Raw genomic sequence first — 17,649 nt, 5'->3', positions numbered from 1 at the left:
AAAACAAAAAACAAAAAAGAGGGAATTGTAGCTAAATATCTTCTACAACTTTCTCCCTATTCTTTTTCAAAAAATTGATTCTCAATTTGACATGTCACTCTCTGGCTATTCTTCCACTGCTTTGGGGGGGTGGGGGGGGGCAGGTGGTCCATGAACATTCCCAATAGAGAATATATAGCATCTAGAACAAAATGCTCCATGGACTTCTTCACTGAAGTCTGAGAAACTACCTTTCATCTATTCCCTCAAAGATACAACAACTTATTTCAGGACCCAAAAAGCCAAGGTCCCTTTAAACTGCCAGATCAAAAACCAGTCTGGAGAAATACCTATATTTCCACAAAATTATAAATAAAAAGCAGAAGCCATTATATCTGTTTCTTCAGAGCAAAGAACTACACACTAAGGCCTATTCCATTTTAATGACTTTATGGCATCCACATATACTGTTGATGGGACAGTAAATAGTTACATCTTCTAGAAGGCCTCTGGCATTACATATCCTTAAAAATGTGCATATCCGGGGCGCCTGGGTGGCGCAGTCGGTTAAGCGTCCGACTTCAGCCAGGTCACGATCTCGCAGTCCGTGAGTTCGAGCCCCGCGTCAGGCTCTGGGGTGATGGCTCGGAGCCTGGAGCCTGTTTCCGATTCTGTGTCTCCCTCTCTCTCTGCCCCTCCCCCGTTCATGCTCTGTCTCTCTCTGTCCCAAAAATAAATAAAAAACGTTGAAAAAAAAAAAGTGCATATCCTCTGATCAAGTAACTCTATCCTAAGGTAATAACCAGAAACACAAAGATTTATGAACAAAAATGTTTACTGCACCTTTATTTTTGATAGTTAAAAATAGCATTTAAAACTGGAAAGAATATATATGTCTGAAAATGGGTAGGGGCTAATAAAAATGGTATTATAATAAGATTATTACATGACCTTTAAAATGAAGATTTCAAAGATTTTTTTACAACTTTGGAAAATGCCCACAATATAATCCTAATTAAACTAAACAGAATCAGCTATAACCTTAATTTTGTTTAAAAAATTACACATATATTTCACAAAGAAAAAAGATTATAAAGAATTATATCAAAAGCTCAATAGAGTTTCTCTCTGATAAGTGAGATTATGAGTTGTTATTTTCTATAATACTTAGCATTACTTTCATTTTTTACAACCTTATTTAAAAATGTTTATATCCTCTTTTTTTTTTTTAAAGTAATCTCTAGGGGCACCTGGATGGCTCAGCTGGTTTGGTGTCTGACTCTTGATTTCCCCTCAGGTCATGACGTTGCAGTCTATGGGTTTGAGCCCTGCATCAGGCTCTGCAGTGACAATTCAGAGCCTGCTTGTGATTCTCTCTGCCCCCACCACTCGTGCTCTCTCTCTCCCTCAAAATAAATGAATAAACTTAAAAGAAAAGTAATCTCCATGTGCAATGTGGGGCTCGAACTCATGACCCAGGGATCAAGAGTTGCATGCTTTACCGACTGAGTCAAGCAGGTGCCCTTAAAATGTTTACATCCTTGGATCCGGTAGGCCTACTCCTAGAAATCCACAAACTATTTTATGTGCAAGATATGAATATAAAAATGTGTTTGCTGAGAAAACTGTTTATTATAACAAACGGGAAAAAATATCCAACAACATAGAAATAGTTAAGTAAATTATTGTAAATACAGGATAGACTATCATTCAATTACAAGTGTTCATAAAATAAAGTTGTTGGAGCTCACTGTATCTTGAAATTGTATGAACATAATTAAGACCATATTGAAAAACATCTAGAAGAAAGTGTCCTACACCAAAATGTCAACAGTGTTTATTTCTGCATAGTATCAAAGGCAGTATTTCTTCTTAATGTATATTAGTCTGAGTTGTCCAAATTTGTCTACAATGAAAATTTTTTCTGATTATAATAGTATTTTAACTATAAAAGGTAATGTGAAAAAAATTAGCCACTCTATAAATAATAATCAGCATAAGAGTATAACGGTAAAAACATGTGATTTATAGTAACACTTATGCACACACACACACACACACACACACACACACACACTACCTCTCTCCCTATCTTTTTCTCCCTGAAAGTCATTGGTCTTACAAACAAGATGATTTATCCTTGGTGTGTGCTGTATGTTTTTATATGTATGTATATGTATCTTTTAGCCTAGGAATCAACTACGTAAGACACATGTAAGATAAATAAAATAATTTTAAAATGTTATTGAAAGACATAACAAAAGACTTAAAAAAAGTAGAGCATTCTTGGATGGGAGATAATAACATTATAAAGATGTCAATTCCCCCTGAAGTAATTTGTTAATTCATTATATCCAAATAAAATCTGAGAATGTTTCATTTCCCTCAAATGTGACTGAATGACTCTAAAATTCATCTAACCAAAAGGTGATGATTTTTTAAAAAAATTTCTCATCAGATTTAAAATTTGGAAAAAGTGGCTACCCTCTGGGGAATGGCACTGGGTGTATGATGAAGGGTGTCAGAGACTTTTCCCTGAATTGCTTTTTTTTTTTTTAAATTTTTTTTACATTTATTTATTTTTGAGAAACAGAGTGAGACAAAGCGTGAACGGGGGAGGGGCAGAGAGAGAGGGAGACACAGAATCTGAAGCAGGCTCCAGGCTCTGAGCAAGCAGTCAGCACAGAGCCTGATGCGGGGCTCGAACCCACGAACTGTGAGATCATGACCTGAGCCAAAGTCGGACACTCAACCGACTGACCACCCAGGCGCCCCCTGAATTGCTTTTTAATTGCTTTTATAATAAAGGGCTAGGGCTAGGAGTGCCTGGCTGGCTCAGTCAGTAAAGCATGCGACTTTTTTTTTTGTTTTAAGTTTATTTATTTATTCTGAAAGAGACTTTCAGAATTGTTGTGCGCCTGTGCACAACCAACAGGGGTGGGGGGGTTGGGGGGGGGGGAGGAGGAGAAGGAGACGAAGAGAGAATCCCAAGCAGGCTCCATGCTGTCAGCAGTATGGAACCTCATGTGGGGTTCAAACCCATGACCTGAGCCCAAATCAAGAGTCGGTTGACAGAGCCACCTAAGCGGCCCGTTTTTTTTTTTTTTTTTAAGATTTTATTTCTGGGGCACCTGGATGGCTCAGTCAGTTGCACATTGGACTTGGGCTCAGGTCATAATCTCGAGATTCATTAGATCGAGACCTGCATTAGGCTCTGGGCTGGCAGCATACAGTCTGCTTGGGATTTTCTCTCTCTCCCTCTCTCTGCCCCTCCTCCACTCACACACATGCTGTCTGTCTCTCAAAGATAAATAAGCTTAAAAAAAAAAAAAAAGAAAGATTTTATTTTTTTTAAAGTAATCTCTACATCCAACATGGGACACAAACTCACAACCCCAAGACCAAGAATTGCACACCCCACCAACTAAGCCATCCATGCGCCCCCAAGCATGTGACTCTTTTTTTTTTTTTTAAATTTTTTTTTTTCCAACGTTTTTTATTTATTTTTGGGACAGAGAGAGACAGAGCATGAATGGGGGAGGGGCAGAGAGAGAGGGAGACACAGAATCGGAAACAGGCTCCAGGCTCCGAGCCATCAGCCCAGAGCCTGACGCGGGGCTCGAACTCACGGACCGTGAGATCGTGGCCTGGCTGAAGTCGGACACTTAACCGACTGCGCCACCCAGGCGCCCCAAGCATGTGACTCTTGATCTAAGGGTTGTAGTAAGTCCCAGCCCCATGCTGGGTGTAGAGTTTACTTAAAATAAATAAATAAATAAAATACAAACACAATACAATAAAATACAAGAAAATAAAGAAGAGCTAGTTATAAAATAAAGTTTGCTTTCAATATGCATGTTATATATCAATAAATTTAAATAAAGAATACAAAAGTCATGTAAAAAGAATAAAAATGCAAAAAACAGTCAAAACAACTTTTAGAAATAAAAGATTGTGACAGGAATCTTGTCCTATGAGATATTAAACTTTATTATTATAAGATTAAAATAAATAAAACTGCATATGTGTTAGTCTAGATGACTAGATCAAGGGAATAGAGTATCCAGAGATGGGACAGTGAGTACCATATAGTGTAATTTAAAGGTATTATCTCAAATGAGTAGAAAAAATATATATTAGTAAATGCTGTCCAGACAGCTATTTGAAAGCAAATTATTTTATCTATAATATTATGTATCATATATGACATATATACATTTTTTTTGTTGTTCTGTTTTTTTTTTAAGTTTATTTATTCTGAGACAGAGAGAGCCTGTGAGTTGGGTAGGGACAGAGAGAGAGAGAAAGAGAATTCTAAGTAGGCTTGCTTTGTCAGTGCAGAGCCTGATGTGGGGCTCAAACCCATGAATGGTGAGATCATGACCTGAGCTGAAATCAAGAGTTGGACGCTTAACTGACTGTGCCACCCAGGCCCCCCATGATGTATATTATTAAATAAAGTATATATAATATAGTAAAAAAAATTACAATGAAAAATAAAATATAGGTGACAAAAGACACCATAAAAATGAATAAATTATAAACTACAAAAAATGCTGCTAACACATACTTAGTAACATTCTTAACAACAAGTCTTACAAATTAGTAAGAGATAAATACTTTTATAAAAAACTGGGTAAAATATATGAGAATAAAAAAATTTTAAATATCCCTTGGCAATGAATGTGAAAATATGCTAACGCTCATCATTAATAAGAAAAACACCAGATAAAAACGTGAATATGATTAAAATCCAAATAATAAGTTAATGTTGATAAGACTGGTAAAAAAGCCTGTTGATAGGAGTATAAATTTGAACTATGTTTTTAGAAGGTTATTTGGCAATATTTATCAAAATTTAAATGTGTGGTGCGCTTGGGTGGCTCAGTCGATTAAGCCTCAGACTCTTGATCTGGGATCAGGTCATGATCTCATGGTTTATGAATTCAACCCCCATATTGGGTTCTGCGCTAATGGTGTGAAACCTGCTTGGGATTCTCTCTCTGCCTCCACTCCTCTCCCACTTTCTCCCTCTCTCTCTCTCTCTCTCTCTCTCAAAATAAGCTTAAAGAAAATTTAAATGTGTGAACTCATTTGCTTACAGCAATGAGAATTTGCTTATAGCAATTTATCATGAGCAAATGATTGGTCAAATATACAAAAATGTATGTAAAACAATGTTCACTGAAGCCTTTGTAACACCAAAAAACCAGCATGTCATTTTTTCTGCTTGATATATCCATCAAAAGAATACTCTTCTACCATTTAAAAAAATGAGGAAGAAGAGCCTTGGGTGGGTTATTTGGTTGGGGTCCAACTTCGGCTCAGGTCATGATCTCACTGTTTGTGAGTTCAAGCCCAGCGTCGGGCTCTGTGCTGACAGCTCAGACCCTGGAGCCTGCTTCGGATTCTATGTCTCCCTCCCTCTCTGCCCCTACCCTGTTTAGGCTCTATCTCTCTCCCAAAAATAAAAAAAAAATTTTTTAATAAAAAAAAAAACAAACAACAACCCTGAGGGAAGGGGCACCTGGCTGGCTCAGTCAGTAGAGCATGAAACCCTTGATCCTCAGGGTTGTAAGTTCAAGCTCCACGTTAGGTGTAAAAAAAAAAAAAAAAAAAAAAAGCCAGGTGGGGGAAAAATGAGGAACAGCTGCATGTACTGACACAGAGTAACCCATGACATGAAAAGATGACGAAGACACGATTGTTAACTAAAAAAAATGGCAAGTTAGGGGCGCCTGGGTGGCTCAATCGGTTAAGAGTACAACTTTGGCTCAGGTCATGATCTCACGCTCCCTGAGTTCAAGCCCCGCATCAGGCTCTGTGCTGACAGCTCAGAGCCTGGAGCCTGCTTTGGATTCTGTGTCTCCCTCTCTTTCTGCCCCTCCTCTGCTCAGGCTCTATTGTCTTTCTCTGTCTCAAAAATAAATAAAAACATTAAGAAAATTTAAAAAAATGCCAAGTTACAACCACTGAATATAGAACTCCATATTTATAAAGAAAAAAATCATATATCATTCTCATCAATACAAAGAACTGAATCACAGCTACATGGCATAATAGGGATTTTAGTAATATGATGATGAGTGACAAACGCCAAGTGCCAGAAAACAACATGCAGCATAACATCTTCTTTATGTACTCGCTGTTATAAGGCTATAATAGTAAATAAGCACTTCTAAAAATCCAGTTTGCAGTACTCCCAAGGGAGGTCCTAGAACAAAGACTGCCGAGACTCTTAGATCAGTGTTTTTCACACTGTAGGTTCTCAATCAGTGGGTCCTTAAATTAATTTAGTGGCTCATGACTAACATTTTAAAATATGAAATAGAGGGGTGCCTGGGTGGCACAGTCGGTTGAGCTTCCGACTTCAGTTCAGGTCATGATTTCACGGTTTGTGAGTTCAGGCCCCACATCAGGCTCTCTGCTGTCAGCACAGAGCCTGCTCTGGATCCAATCTCCCTCTCTGTCTCTCTGCCCCTCCCCTGCTGGGTGCTCTCTCTCTCTTTCAGAATAAATAAACTTTAAAAAGAAATAAGTAAATCAATAAGAAATAGAATAATAAAGTGACTGTAAATACTAAGGGTAAAGCCTGTTTTGTGTAACTTTTTTGTTTTGTTTTACAAATATATACACACAGATCCACACACCCTAATCCTAGGATTCTGAATCTAAACAGCTCTGAAAGTCTGAAGCTTCTTTTGTAAGTTTGGTCCAAGAATTCATGGAGCAGCAAAATCTCACCTGAAATGCCATAGGCTGTTTATAGCCTTTATTTGTCTCCACTCATTCATTATGAATAACACATTTCATTGCAAAAATATTTTTATTTTTTTTTAATGTTTATTAATTTTTGAGAGAGAGAGAGAGAGAAGAGACAGAGCACAAGCAGGGAGGGGCAGAGAGAGGAGACACAGAATCCAAGCAGGCTCCAGGCTCTGAGCTGTCAGCACAGAACCCAATGTGGGTCTTGAACTCACGAGCTAAGAGATCATGACCTGAGCCGAAGTTGGACGCCCAACTGACTGAGCCACCCAGGTGCCCCTTCATTGCAAAAATATTAATGTTTGATTATAAAGTGGCATATATATCATATTATCTTTTAAAGTTCAAAACATTAAAAAAAAATAGCAAATAAATTTCAAAATGTTACAAAATGCTTCTGGACTTAAGAGTTTGAGATAAGAGGGCGCTTGGGTGGCTCAATCAGTTAAACATCCGACTTCAGCTCAGGTCATGATCTCACCGCTGATGAGTTTGAGCCCCACATTGGGCTCAGAGCCTGGAGTCTGCTTCTGACTCTGTGTCTCCCTCTCTCTCTGCCCCTCCCCTGCTTGCATTCTGTCTCTCTGTCTCTCAAAGATAAATGAACATTAAAAAAAAATTTTTTTTTAAGTTTGGGATAAGAAAGTAAGGACTTATCTATATATATAACTCCACACATATGTGTATAGGTCAGTGTACATACACTTTTGTATATGAAGTCAACATGTAAAACATATGTCTGACTAGACTGAAACAAAAAAGTCTGAAAGTCACTAGCGAGGTGACACTTTTCAGACACGGAGCATACCTAGGCCTTCATGAATTCTTATTCTACACAACTCCAGGAGAGGGACAACCCACCTTCATGACTCAGAATGTTCCTGTGCATTTCTTATTTTAATTCCTCCCACTTCACTTTTAAGACCATTTCGTATTCTGAGGAAGCAAATATTAGTCATCATTTACAGGTGACCTTTACACTGAACATAATGTCTGCAGTTTACATCATTCCTAAGTCTCCCAAAGATTATGGAAAGAAGTATCCTAACCATCGAAGGAGAGTTGAGGGGGCCCTTTCACAGCCTTACCTTTAGCAGGTTTAGGACTTTCTTGCCAAGATCCAGCTCAAAGTTGGTATAATTAGAACCACACATGTCATAGATGAATACCAGTCCATTCCTCTGAGTTTCAAAACTGTAAACCAACCATTGAACAAAAACATTTGTAAGTAATAAGATGGATGAGGCGGGTTGAGAGCCTAGGGCAAAATCAGAGTATGGGACAGATGCGGGACCAAAATAACTACCTCCCGGAACACTGGTTTTACAAAAAGATGATTTATCTTTGGTTTTTGCTATGCTTCTCGTGATATTGCAATTTATAATAAAAAATATATATTTGGTCTTCAGCGTGGTTGCCGGCACAGAGCTCCTAAAACTCTCGGAATTCCTAAATGAAGAGGGAGTTAAAGGTGTCTTTTGTGATGTTAATAAGAGAACTTCTGGAATGCCCCAAGCCATCACTTAAGGATGAGGGTGGTTGCCAGGGGAACTGACTAAGTGATTAGAGGGTTGGTACTTTCATCCCATACCTCCCCCTTCCCCCCTTTCCCCTCAGGGAAAGGGATTGGAGATTGAGTTCAATCTCAAATAGCCAATGGATGATTTAATCAGTCCTGCCACGTGATAAAGCCTCCATGAAAACCCAAAAGGATAGGGTTTGGAGAGCTTCCTGATGGAGGTGCTGAAAGAGTGGCCCTCTCAAAGAGGGCATGGAAGCCCTGCACCCCTTTCACTAAAGCTTTCCCTATGTGTCCCTTCCGTCTAGCTGTTCTGGACTATATCCTTTTATAATAAATTGGTAACCTAGTAAGTAAAATGTTTCTCTGGGTTCTGTGAGCCACTCTAGTAAATTCACTGAAACCTTCAATCTATATAGCGTGTTGATAAGAAGCACAGGTGACAACCTGAACTTGCCACTCCCATCTGTGAATGGGGGTGTGGGGGGGAAGTAGGGGAGATAAATCTTGTAGGATTGAAAACCTTTAACCTCTGGAATCTGATCTAACAGGTAGACAGTGTCAGAACGGAGTTGACTGTAAAACACTAAGCTGGTATCTGAGAACTGCTTGGAGGTGTGGCAGAAAACCCCCACATGTTGGAATTGGAATTATGCTTATTGATGCATGTTAATCAAGTGCCAAACTCCTATGCTGAAAATGTTCCAGAGCATCTAGGTTATCAAAATTTGAACTGTTTCCTCCCAGGTTTCTGAATCTGCCTATCCAAATTTTGTAACATTCCATCTTCAACTCAAAAGCTTCCTCTTCCATAAAACCTCCCTGATAACTGTGATCGAAATGTACTGCCATCCTTTACCCCCCTGTAGCCCCATAAATCTTCCTGTGGGATTATTTTATGGCTCTTAAAGCATTTCAACTTTGTCTAGCCATCTGATTCTCTCCTAGGGGGCATAAACATGTTTTGTTCACCTCATCACTCCCAGTAGTCTCTAGCATAGTTCTTGCAAATAGGTATATAATAAATGGTCACTGAATTCTAATGCAGTGGACTGGAAGCCCACTGCTAAGAAAATACTCAGACCTGTGGGAAAATGTAAAACAAAGCTCTAAGCCCAGTGATGGGGAATCTCTTAGGACTTGGCAGAAGAGAACAAACCCATACATGGTCTTGGGAAGGCATCTTGAAAAGTAAGAGGTGGTGAGCTTATTACCAAATTGAGGTTAAGAACATGTGAAGATATGAAAAGTATTCTTCCGTTCAATCTCCTCACTGCCTAAAGACTTCTCAAAGTTGCACTCTTCAACCAAGCCAAATCTTACCTGCTTCTGATCTGTACACCCAAAAGGTCATTAGAAATAAATTATATGTTTGAGATACTCACAGGTAATAGCAACAGTTTTCCTATCTACTTAAAATTGAGAAGATTTTTCGGCACAAAACAATCCTAAAATCAGAGATCCCAGTATTATTTTGTATCCTGATTTTTTTGCATGGTGGAAGTACCCACCCACGAAGCATTTCAAGTATCTGTAATTCTGAGGCAGACCCAAGTTTTTCTAGCAGTTTCTGAGTTTCAAATGGTCCTAATGGGTCACAGCACCAAATCTTAACTCCTTTTTTTCCCCCGCGACAAGAGAGACTATAATTCACCAAGATCAAAGATGCTGTTACATAACTGACACAATTACTAAATAGATTATCCAGGTGTAGACGACACTTCCCATTTTTCCACTAGCTCATCAAGGGCCAAATTCAAAGAACCATAGGTTTTCCCCTTCCAGTGCCAGCCTGCGGCAGAAGACTGAAACAAAGAGAAGTCAGTGCCGGGGAAACAGAATTTAATAAAAAGAAGGTACAGTGCAGAATGATGCAGGGTCTATATTCCCAAAAACTGCCAATCCTGTAAAGGCACATGAAATAAATACAAATATGGTAGGACTTCTGTTTTTCTGGGTACAGAATATGAGGTTTACAATAATGGCTAATTCCGTACTAAGAACGATTGTTTTTATTCTACTAAATACAAATTCCTGATCTGGATGCTACCCGCGAACACCAAGATGTTTAAAACATAGTCCCTGACATTTGTTTCAAAATAACTGAGGGTACAGGGTGGGTGAGAGGCTATCAATGAAATAAGATTGGTTATAGATCATTCTGAAGATAGATGATGGGTATCTGGAAGCTTATGATACCATTTACACTCCACTCAGAGATCTGAGGATTTTCTATTATGTAATGTGAAAAAGAAGATTCCCTGCCCTCATGGAACTTACAATCTAGTGGTAAACATAGAAAACAACAGTATAAGATAAATGACATCATAAGGCTATGTAAAATGCAATACAAAATAATTGGTATTAATAACTGCTGTTAAAGTCAGGGTAAAAAGAATTTTATTTATGACAGGTTAGTGTGGTAAGGGAATCAGTCATAGATGTTGAGCCTTAAAGAAATGGCAAGATTTAGTGAAGAGGAGGGGTTTCCTCCTCTTGCATCCTGGTGAAAGTTAACATAGGAAAACAAGAATTTCTACTCACTAGTGAGAATATTTTGCTTGGAGAAAAGGGTTCACATTTATTTATCTTATCTGCACCTTCTGAGTAATGAAGAGTCACTAGGGTTTTTAAGAAAAGGGTGAACATCATGAAAAGTTTTTTTTTTTTCAATAAAGTTCTTTTTTTTAATTTTTTTTTTTTTAGTGTTTGTTTATTTTTGAGAGAGAGACAGAGTGTGAGCAGGGGAGGGGCAGAGAGAGAGGGAGACAGAATCCAAAGCAGGCTCCAGGCTCTGAGCTGTCAGCATAGAGCCTGATGCGGGCCTCAAACCCAGGAACCATGAGATCATGACGTGAGCTGAAGTCAGACACTCAACTGACTGAGCTACCTGGGAGCCCCTCATGAGAACAGTTTTAAGTATGTTTACACCACCCTTGTGGTTCTCCTGAGGGATCCAATCAATACTCACATTGGATAGAGCAAGCTTTGGCCACTGCCATGCCTATAGGAGAGCTCTGACTCTAAGCTGCCCAAGAAGGAAGGCCAGTGAATTTTCTGGTAAAGGCACCTTTCATTCATTCTCCTGAGCTAAAGGATTTCAAAGGAACCTATATATTCTGGAAATTATGCCTGAAGACCAATCACAGGAAAGACGAACTGAGAAATTCCACACTTCTGATTGGGCAGTACAGGGCCTCTAAGACTACTGGTCCTCTCTCCTTACCTTAGTAACTTCTCTTTTTCAAACTAATGCTGTGTGTGGTTTGGATATATCTCCCACTGAGCATCAAAAGCAGAAGCTAAATACTATGAAAGTAACATTAGGAAGGCAGCAATGAGTGAACTGGACAGCCCCACTTCAGATAATCACTTGGCTATCTGCACCCTCTCTGAGTCCACCGTATGACTGAAGTCGTACACAGCTGTCTTTCACTATCTCAGGTTTCAGCCCTCAATATATCTCTTTTAACGGCAGAGAGCTAGCCAATGACATCCAGTGCAATAACAAACTGCAAAAAAGGAAGTATGGCAAAAAGGACAACATAATAGGGTACAAATAACTCCAGTCAAGAGCAAAGAAACCAAGATGTTAGGCCTAGCTGGACTGGAATGTGATGACTAAAGGAGTCACATAACTTCTTGGGGCTTCAGTTTCATTGTCTGGAAAATAGTCGTAATACCATTTACCTTGAAGAAGGAAGGAGAAATGACCTGAGCTGATTCTTTTTGCTCATGCATCTGTTTAAAAAGATGATTTTGGGGGCGCCTGGGTGGCTTAGTCGGTTGAGCGTCCGACTTCAGCTCAGGTCATGATCTCACGGTCCCTGAGTTCGAGCCCCGCGTCGGGCTCTGGGCTGATGGCTCAGAGCCTGGAGCCTGCTTCCGATTCTGTGTCTCCCTCTCTCTCTGCCCCTCCCCCGTTCATGCTCTGTCTCTCTCTGTCTCAAAAATAAATAAACGTTAAAAAAAAAAAAAAGAATTAAAAAAAAAAAGATGATTTTGCTTAACTTTATACTTTTGGACTCTTCTCTCCTGAATGCTGATTCTCAAAATCCTCTAAGCTAATGACATTTTTCCTGTTTTACAAAGAAACTGAGACCCTAGACTGTTTTGAAAATCAATATTCAGGGGCAAATGAGCAAAAAGAACCAGCACAAGTCACTTCCCCTTCACTCTCAATAGGTAATTCTCAATATGCTGAGGATGACTAGTCAATTGGCTTTCTCAGTTTCTGTTATCCTGAATTAGAGCCAAGCATATAAACATACAGAATACCCACCATCTTGATAGTGACTGGAAACAAGCCAAGCCCTTAAGGACATGGAATGTTTTCTATTCATAGCACTTCCCAAGGCATATCCTAGGAACATGGTGAAGGTACTGCTAAGTAAATCAAGTTAGTCAAGGACTGTCATTTCTCCATCTGGATACAGACCAAATAAAAGATAATCTTCATGCTCACCTATCTACAGCTCTGTCTAGCAAGTAAAACAGAGCCTGAAGTACCACATGTTGGACTGACTTGTGGGGATGATGCAATCTGGCAGTGAAGAGGGCAATGGAAGCTCCTGTTGGGTCCCGAACATTCTAGAGAAATAACAAACAAACAAACAAAAAAACCCCAAGAAATATTTTGAAACCAAATACAGTATCACAACAATCACTAAGGCTTCTGCTAGACAAAAGTTTCATATGAAGAGAACAGATGCTAGCAATACTTCTCTGACTTGCATTAGTTGCTCCAGGAAGTGAAGAAAGTTTATTTCATCCCACACCTGATGCTCAGCACCCCTTGGATCATTACTTGTTTGGTAGCAAAAAAAAACTACATTCCCTTAATTCTTCAACTGCAGAGAGATTAAAGGATGGTCTACACTGGCTGCCTAGCTAATTTCCCAGACAGAATGGCAAAAGAAACACGCAGCAGGGGAAAACCACAGAATACAACCATGGTTTCCATGCTCTGCCTTAAAAGTACCATTGTATACTTATCTGAAAGGCTGTGCTCTCTAGGGGGTGGCACTTGATTCCAATAAGGATGGGCCTCTGAAATACTGGATACCCATCCAAAGACCTTCACTAACCTTAATGGACCAAAGAAGAAACTTTGCTTAATCTATTGTACAACTGACTCTCCATCATTTCACTTGTTACTAGAATAATCTTGTGCAAACCGCATAGCTGCTTCATGTTTGCTCCCAAATGTTGAGATTCTCTAGATTCAGGATAAGGTTATCTAGGTACAAAATCCAAAGAGGACAACAGCTACAAAAGGAAGTAATGACACACTCCAAGACAGGTTCATAAAGACTCACTAAGATGGTGAATTTTCCACTAAGGATCTCAGAACGGAGAGGCTCCTCATGAGGTTTCAGCTTCACAATGCCCTCCTTCCTTCGTGTTTCCTAAAAATAAAGCACAGCAAGGTCAATTAGTATGGAAATACTGTATATCCAGGACGGCTTTATGTAACCATCAAATCTCAGAGATAAAGGACTTTAGAAGTCCATTAATTGGATCAGGAACTCCTTTGTAACATGCTTCAGGCCAACTGAGTGTTGTCTGAATTCTCAGCCAATCTACCTTATCAGCCTCGTAGGTATGATATTTTGCTTTAAATCACTGAGAAGCCTAACACTGAAGTCCAACTAATATGTATGGTTAGAGTGCAGGGTCAAAGTTCTTAAACATATATCAGTAGTGATATTAGAGCAGGATATTAACATATGGACTCAAACACTGGCTGGAGGCAGACATCCTCACATATCCTCTAGGCTCAGGGTTCTCCCATCTTAAAATGGAGCCATCCCTCCCCACTGATACTTTCTCCAACAAGACCTACAATGACTTCATTTTTCTTATGTCCACAGCAAGATTCTTTAAACTCATGTTCAGTTCCCCCACACTCAATCTATTGCATTCTCATTTCCCCCCAATCTAATTACCCCACTGAGAGCTCCTGCTCCAGTGGTAGGACCTTCCTTCCTGTCAGTGAACCCAGTCAGCATTTTCAGTCCTCCTTCCACATGACAAGGTTGACCACTCACATTCCCTTTTCCCTGAGGCATTCTGTATCAAAGACTACTCTCTCAGTTTTCCTACTTCTTCAACTACTGCTTCTAAGTCTCTTTTCTCGGTTTTTTTTTTTTTTTTATTCATTTGCTCACTCAATTCACTCACTGACTCATTCATTTATTCTGCAAATATTTGTAGAGCAATTACTATGTACCAGGCACTGAGCTAAGTGCTAGGAACACATTGGTAAATGAAACAAACCAGGTCTTTGTTTATATTCTTGCCCAATTCATCCCTAAAACCAAATTCAAAGCCTTCAGAGGCAGGGCAGCACTAGAATTACAGAGAGTGCATGCCCTACCTAAAGCACTCACATTCAACTTTTAAGACAATACTGGACCAAACAAGGCAAAAAATCTGAAGTGAAGTCCTGCCCTACACATCTTCCTATTCCTCATACTCCCCCGGGATGACCTTGCCCTTTCTCATGGCTCTGATATTCAGCTCTACTTTGGTCATTCCGAAATCTCTACTTCTGGTGCAGATTTCTTTTCTGAACCCTAGATTCACATTCCAACTTATTAGAGAAAATGTCTATTTGGATATCCCAATGGCACTTCAAACTTAACATGGCCAAATTGAACTCATGACCTTGTCTCTCCACACACCTGCACTATCTCAGTGTCTCCTAAAATTAGTGAATGCTACCACCATCTACCCCGCCACCCTAATCAAAGACCTGGAACCCCTGACTCCTCTTTCCTTATACACCAGTTTAAGCAACCCTGTCCTACCAATTTTTATAAAATCTGCCCATTTTTCCTGTATCTCCCCTGACACTACACTTAATGACACCACACTCATCTTTCTCCCGGTAAGTACAATGACCATCTAACAGGTCTGTCTCCAGTATAGCCCTCCTGATCCTTTCTCTAAAGCACAGTGAGAAAATCTTTCCAGGATGCAAATCTGATCAAGTTATTCTGCTGTTTTTACCTTCAATGAATTTCTCTGCCCTTAAGAAAAAACAAATACTCTACGATCTGGCCTTGTTTACTTCTTCTGTTTTTTCATTTTTATTTTTTTATTTTATTTATTTTTTTTTTTTAATTTTTTTTTTTTCAACGTTTTTTTATTTATTTTGGGGACAGAGAGAGACAGAGCATGAACGGGGGAGGGGCAGAGAGAGAGAGAGAGACACAGAATCGGAAACAGGCTCCAGGCTCCGAGCCATCAGCCCAGAGCCTGACGCGGGGCTCGAACTCACGGACCGCGAGATCGTGACCTGGCTGAAGTCGGACGCTTAACCGACTGCGCCACCCAGGCGCCCCTGTTTTTTCATTTTTAAAAAAAAATGTTTATTTATTTTTTAGAGAGAGAGAGAGAGAAAGAGAGAGAGAGAGAGCAAGCAGGAGAGGAACGGAGACAGACAGAGAGGAAGGCACAGAATCCGAAGCAGCCTCCAATCTTTGAGTTGTCAGCACAGAGCCCGATGTGGGGCTTAAACTCACAGACTGAGAGATCATGACCTGAGCCGAAGTCAGCCCCTTAACTGACTAAGCCACCCAGGCGCCCCATGGCCTTGTTTACTTCTGCTGCTCAATCTCTTGCCATGCCCCCACTCCCACTGAACATTTCTGCTCAGCTCAATTTCTCTTTTGTCACTAGGCATCTGAACTTGCTATTCTCTCTGCCGTACTCCCCTACCTGTCAGATTCCTACTCATTCTTCAGATCTTAATTTATAAGTCACTTCCTTTAAGAAGGCTTCCTTGACCCTTCTAATGAAATGTGCTTCCATAGAAGGAAGTTGTGCCCTATCATAACTTTCTATAATTGTGTGTTTACTCTCTTTCTAAGTAGTAATCTCTGCCCCTGGAACACAGTATGTATACAATAAACATCTGTTGGATAAATGACTGAATACTGTATGAGAATGACCCACAAGACAGGTCTAGGTAAGTGTTTAGTCTTAAACTAATCCTAGCATGCCTTATCCTCCTGTTTTGTTTTTTTAATTTTTAATTTAATTTTTTTTAGAGAGAGGGAGAGCACACAGGGGAAGGGCAGAGGGAAGGAGAGAGTATCCCAAGTAGGCTCCATGCCTAGTGTGGAGCCCAGTGCAACCCTGGGACCATGGCCTGAGCTGAGATCAGGAGTTGGATGCTCAACTGACTGAGCCACCCATGGGCCCTCTTCCTTTTTTAATTTAGAGAGGTTCTGTGTCTCCTCAGAGGATTTTCTAACTTCCAGGTAGGGTTCTTGGATATTGACCCACTTTTTTTTAATGAGAGTGGGGAGAACACTCAGAGAACCACTGTGTGTAGTGTGTGGCAGAGAAAGCAGCAACACAGAGAGCCCAGCTGCCACAAGTCTGGCCCATCCCCAGCTACATACCCTGTAGGAGTGGAACAACTCTATGGCACGGAGCACATCAAACTTCCGGGCCATGAGGAACTTGACAGCCACATTCCAAGAGAGAGGGGAAACATTGTACTGAACTGTCCACTTGTTAATCTCTTCAAGAAACTGCTTGGTGGCCTGTTTGACAAAGAAAGGAAAGAAAAATTAGTTAGTAGAGAACATATTTATGGAAACAAAAAACAAAGAAGCATGAAAAAATATCATCCTTCCCTCAAGCAAATCTGAACCCAAAATTTCCTACAGGGAGCAGGGAAAGACCAAAGATGGAAAACAGGTCTAAAAGCAGAAATGGTTAAAATTCATACTACTCAATGAGGCCAGAAGCGAGAGTCAGGTTCAGAGAGCAGGGCTTAGCATAGGGATGCGTGAAGAAAAAGTGAGAGGGACAGAGGGGAGACCAAGGCACCCAAATGGGATGCAAATTACTGGCCCCAAAGCAAAAAAAACACCAAAAACCAAAAAACAACCCAGCAGTTTGTTTTTGTTGTTGTTGTTGTTTTAAGATTAAAAATAAAAAAAGGTGGACAGGCCCCTTGAAGGGTTATTGCATAAGTGCATCATGGTACGGCAGTCTCAGCTGCTGTTTTGGTCCCACGAGCCAACTGGACACAGCAAAACCATCAGAAAATGGTTTTGGCTTTGGAATTAGTAATACTATTTGAGAGCAGCAAAACTATTGTGAAGAATTTAACAAATCAAAAGGCCAACTGTTCTTTGCTGCTGACTGATCCCACAGGACCTCTTCATGCTTCACAGGGCAGCCCCCAAATCAGACACTAGTGCCCAAAGGCATTCACAGACCCTCTGGATAGTGGTTGCCAGGGGAGGGGTGGAGAGTCTCATACTGGGGGAGGAGTAGGAAATTTTCATCTTCACTCTCTGATCCCAAGCTGGCAAGATGCCTGTTTGTAGAATTCTTCCTATCTCTTGATTAACCCATGTCCT

The 17,649-nt window shown here is 40.1% G+C and overlaps 1 protein-coding gene across 3 annotated transcripts in view; it reads right to left on the bottom strand.

The window, feature by feature from the left end:
• PTPN9 (protein tyrosine phosphatase non-receptor type 9) overlaps positions 1-17,649 on the bottom strand; it is an 83,026-nt gene that overhangs the window by 29,284 nt on the left and 36,093 nt on the right. For all 3 annotated transcript variants that reach the window (XM_058736995.1, XM_058736993.1, XM_058736994.1), the window contains exons 2-5: positions 16,678-16,821; positions 13,582-13,671; positions 12,729-12,853; positions 7,833-7,938 (exon numbers count right to left, since the gene is read on the bottom strand). In XM_058736995.1, the coding sequence (XP_058592978.1) occupies positions 7,833-7,938; positions 12,729-12,853; positions 13,582-13,671; positions 16,678-16,821 (465 nt within the window). The remainder of the gene's footprint in view (positions 1-7,832; positions 7,939-12,728; positions 12,854-13,581; positions 13,672-16,677; positions 16,822-17,649) is intronic.

This window comes from Neofelis nebulosa, chromosome 7 (genome assembly GCF_028018385.1).
Source record: "Neofelis nebulosa isolate mNeoNeb1 chromosome 7, mNeoNeb1.pri, whole genome shotgun sequence".
NCBI classification, from domain to species: domain Eukaryota; kingdom Metazoa; phylum Chordata; class Mammalia; order Carnivora; family Felidae; genus Neofelis; species Neofelis nebulosa.
The sequence above is the reverse complement of the archived record's forward strand: the minus strand, read 5'-3'. Positions and strand labels throughout refer to the sequence as shown.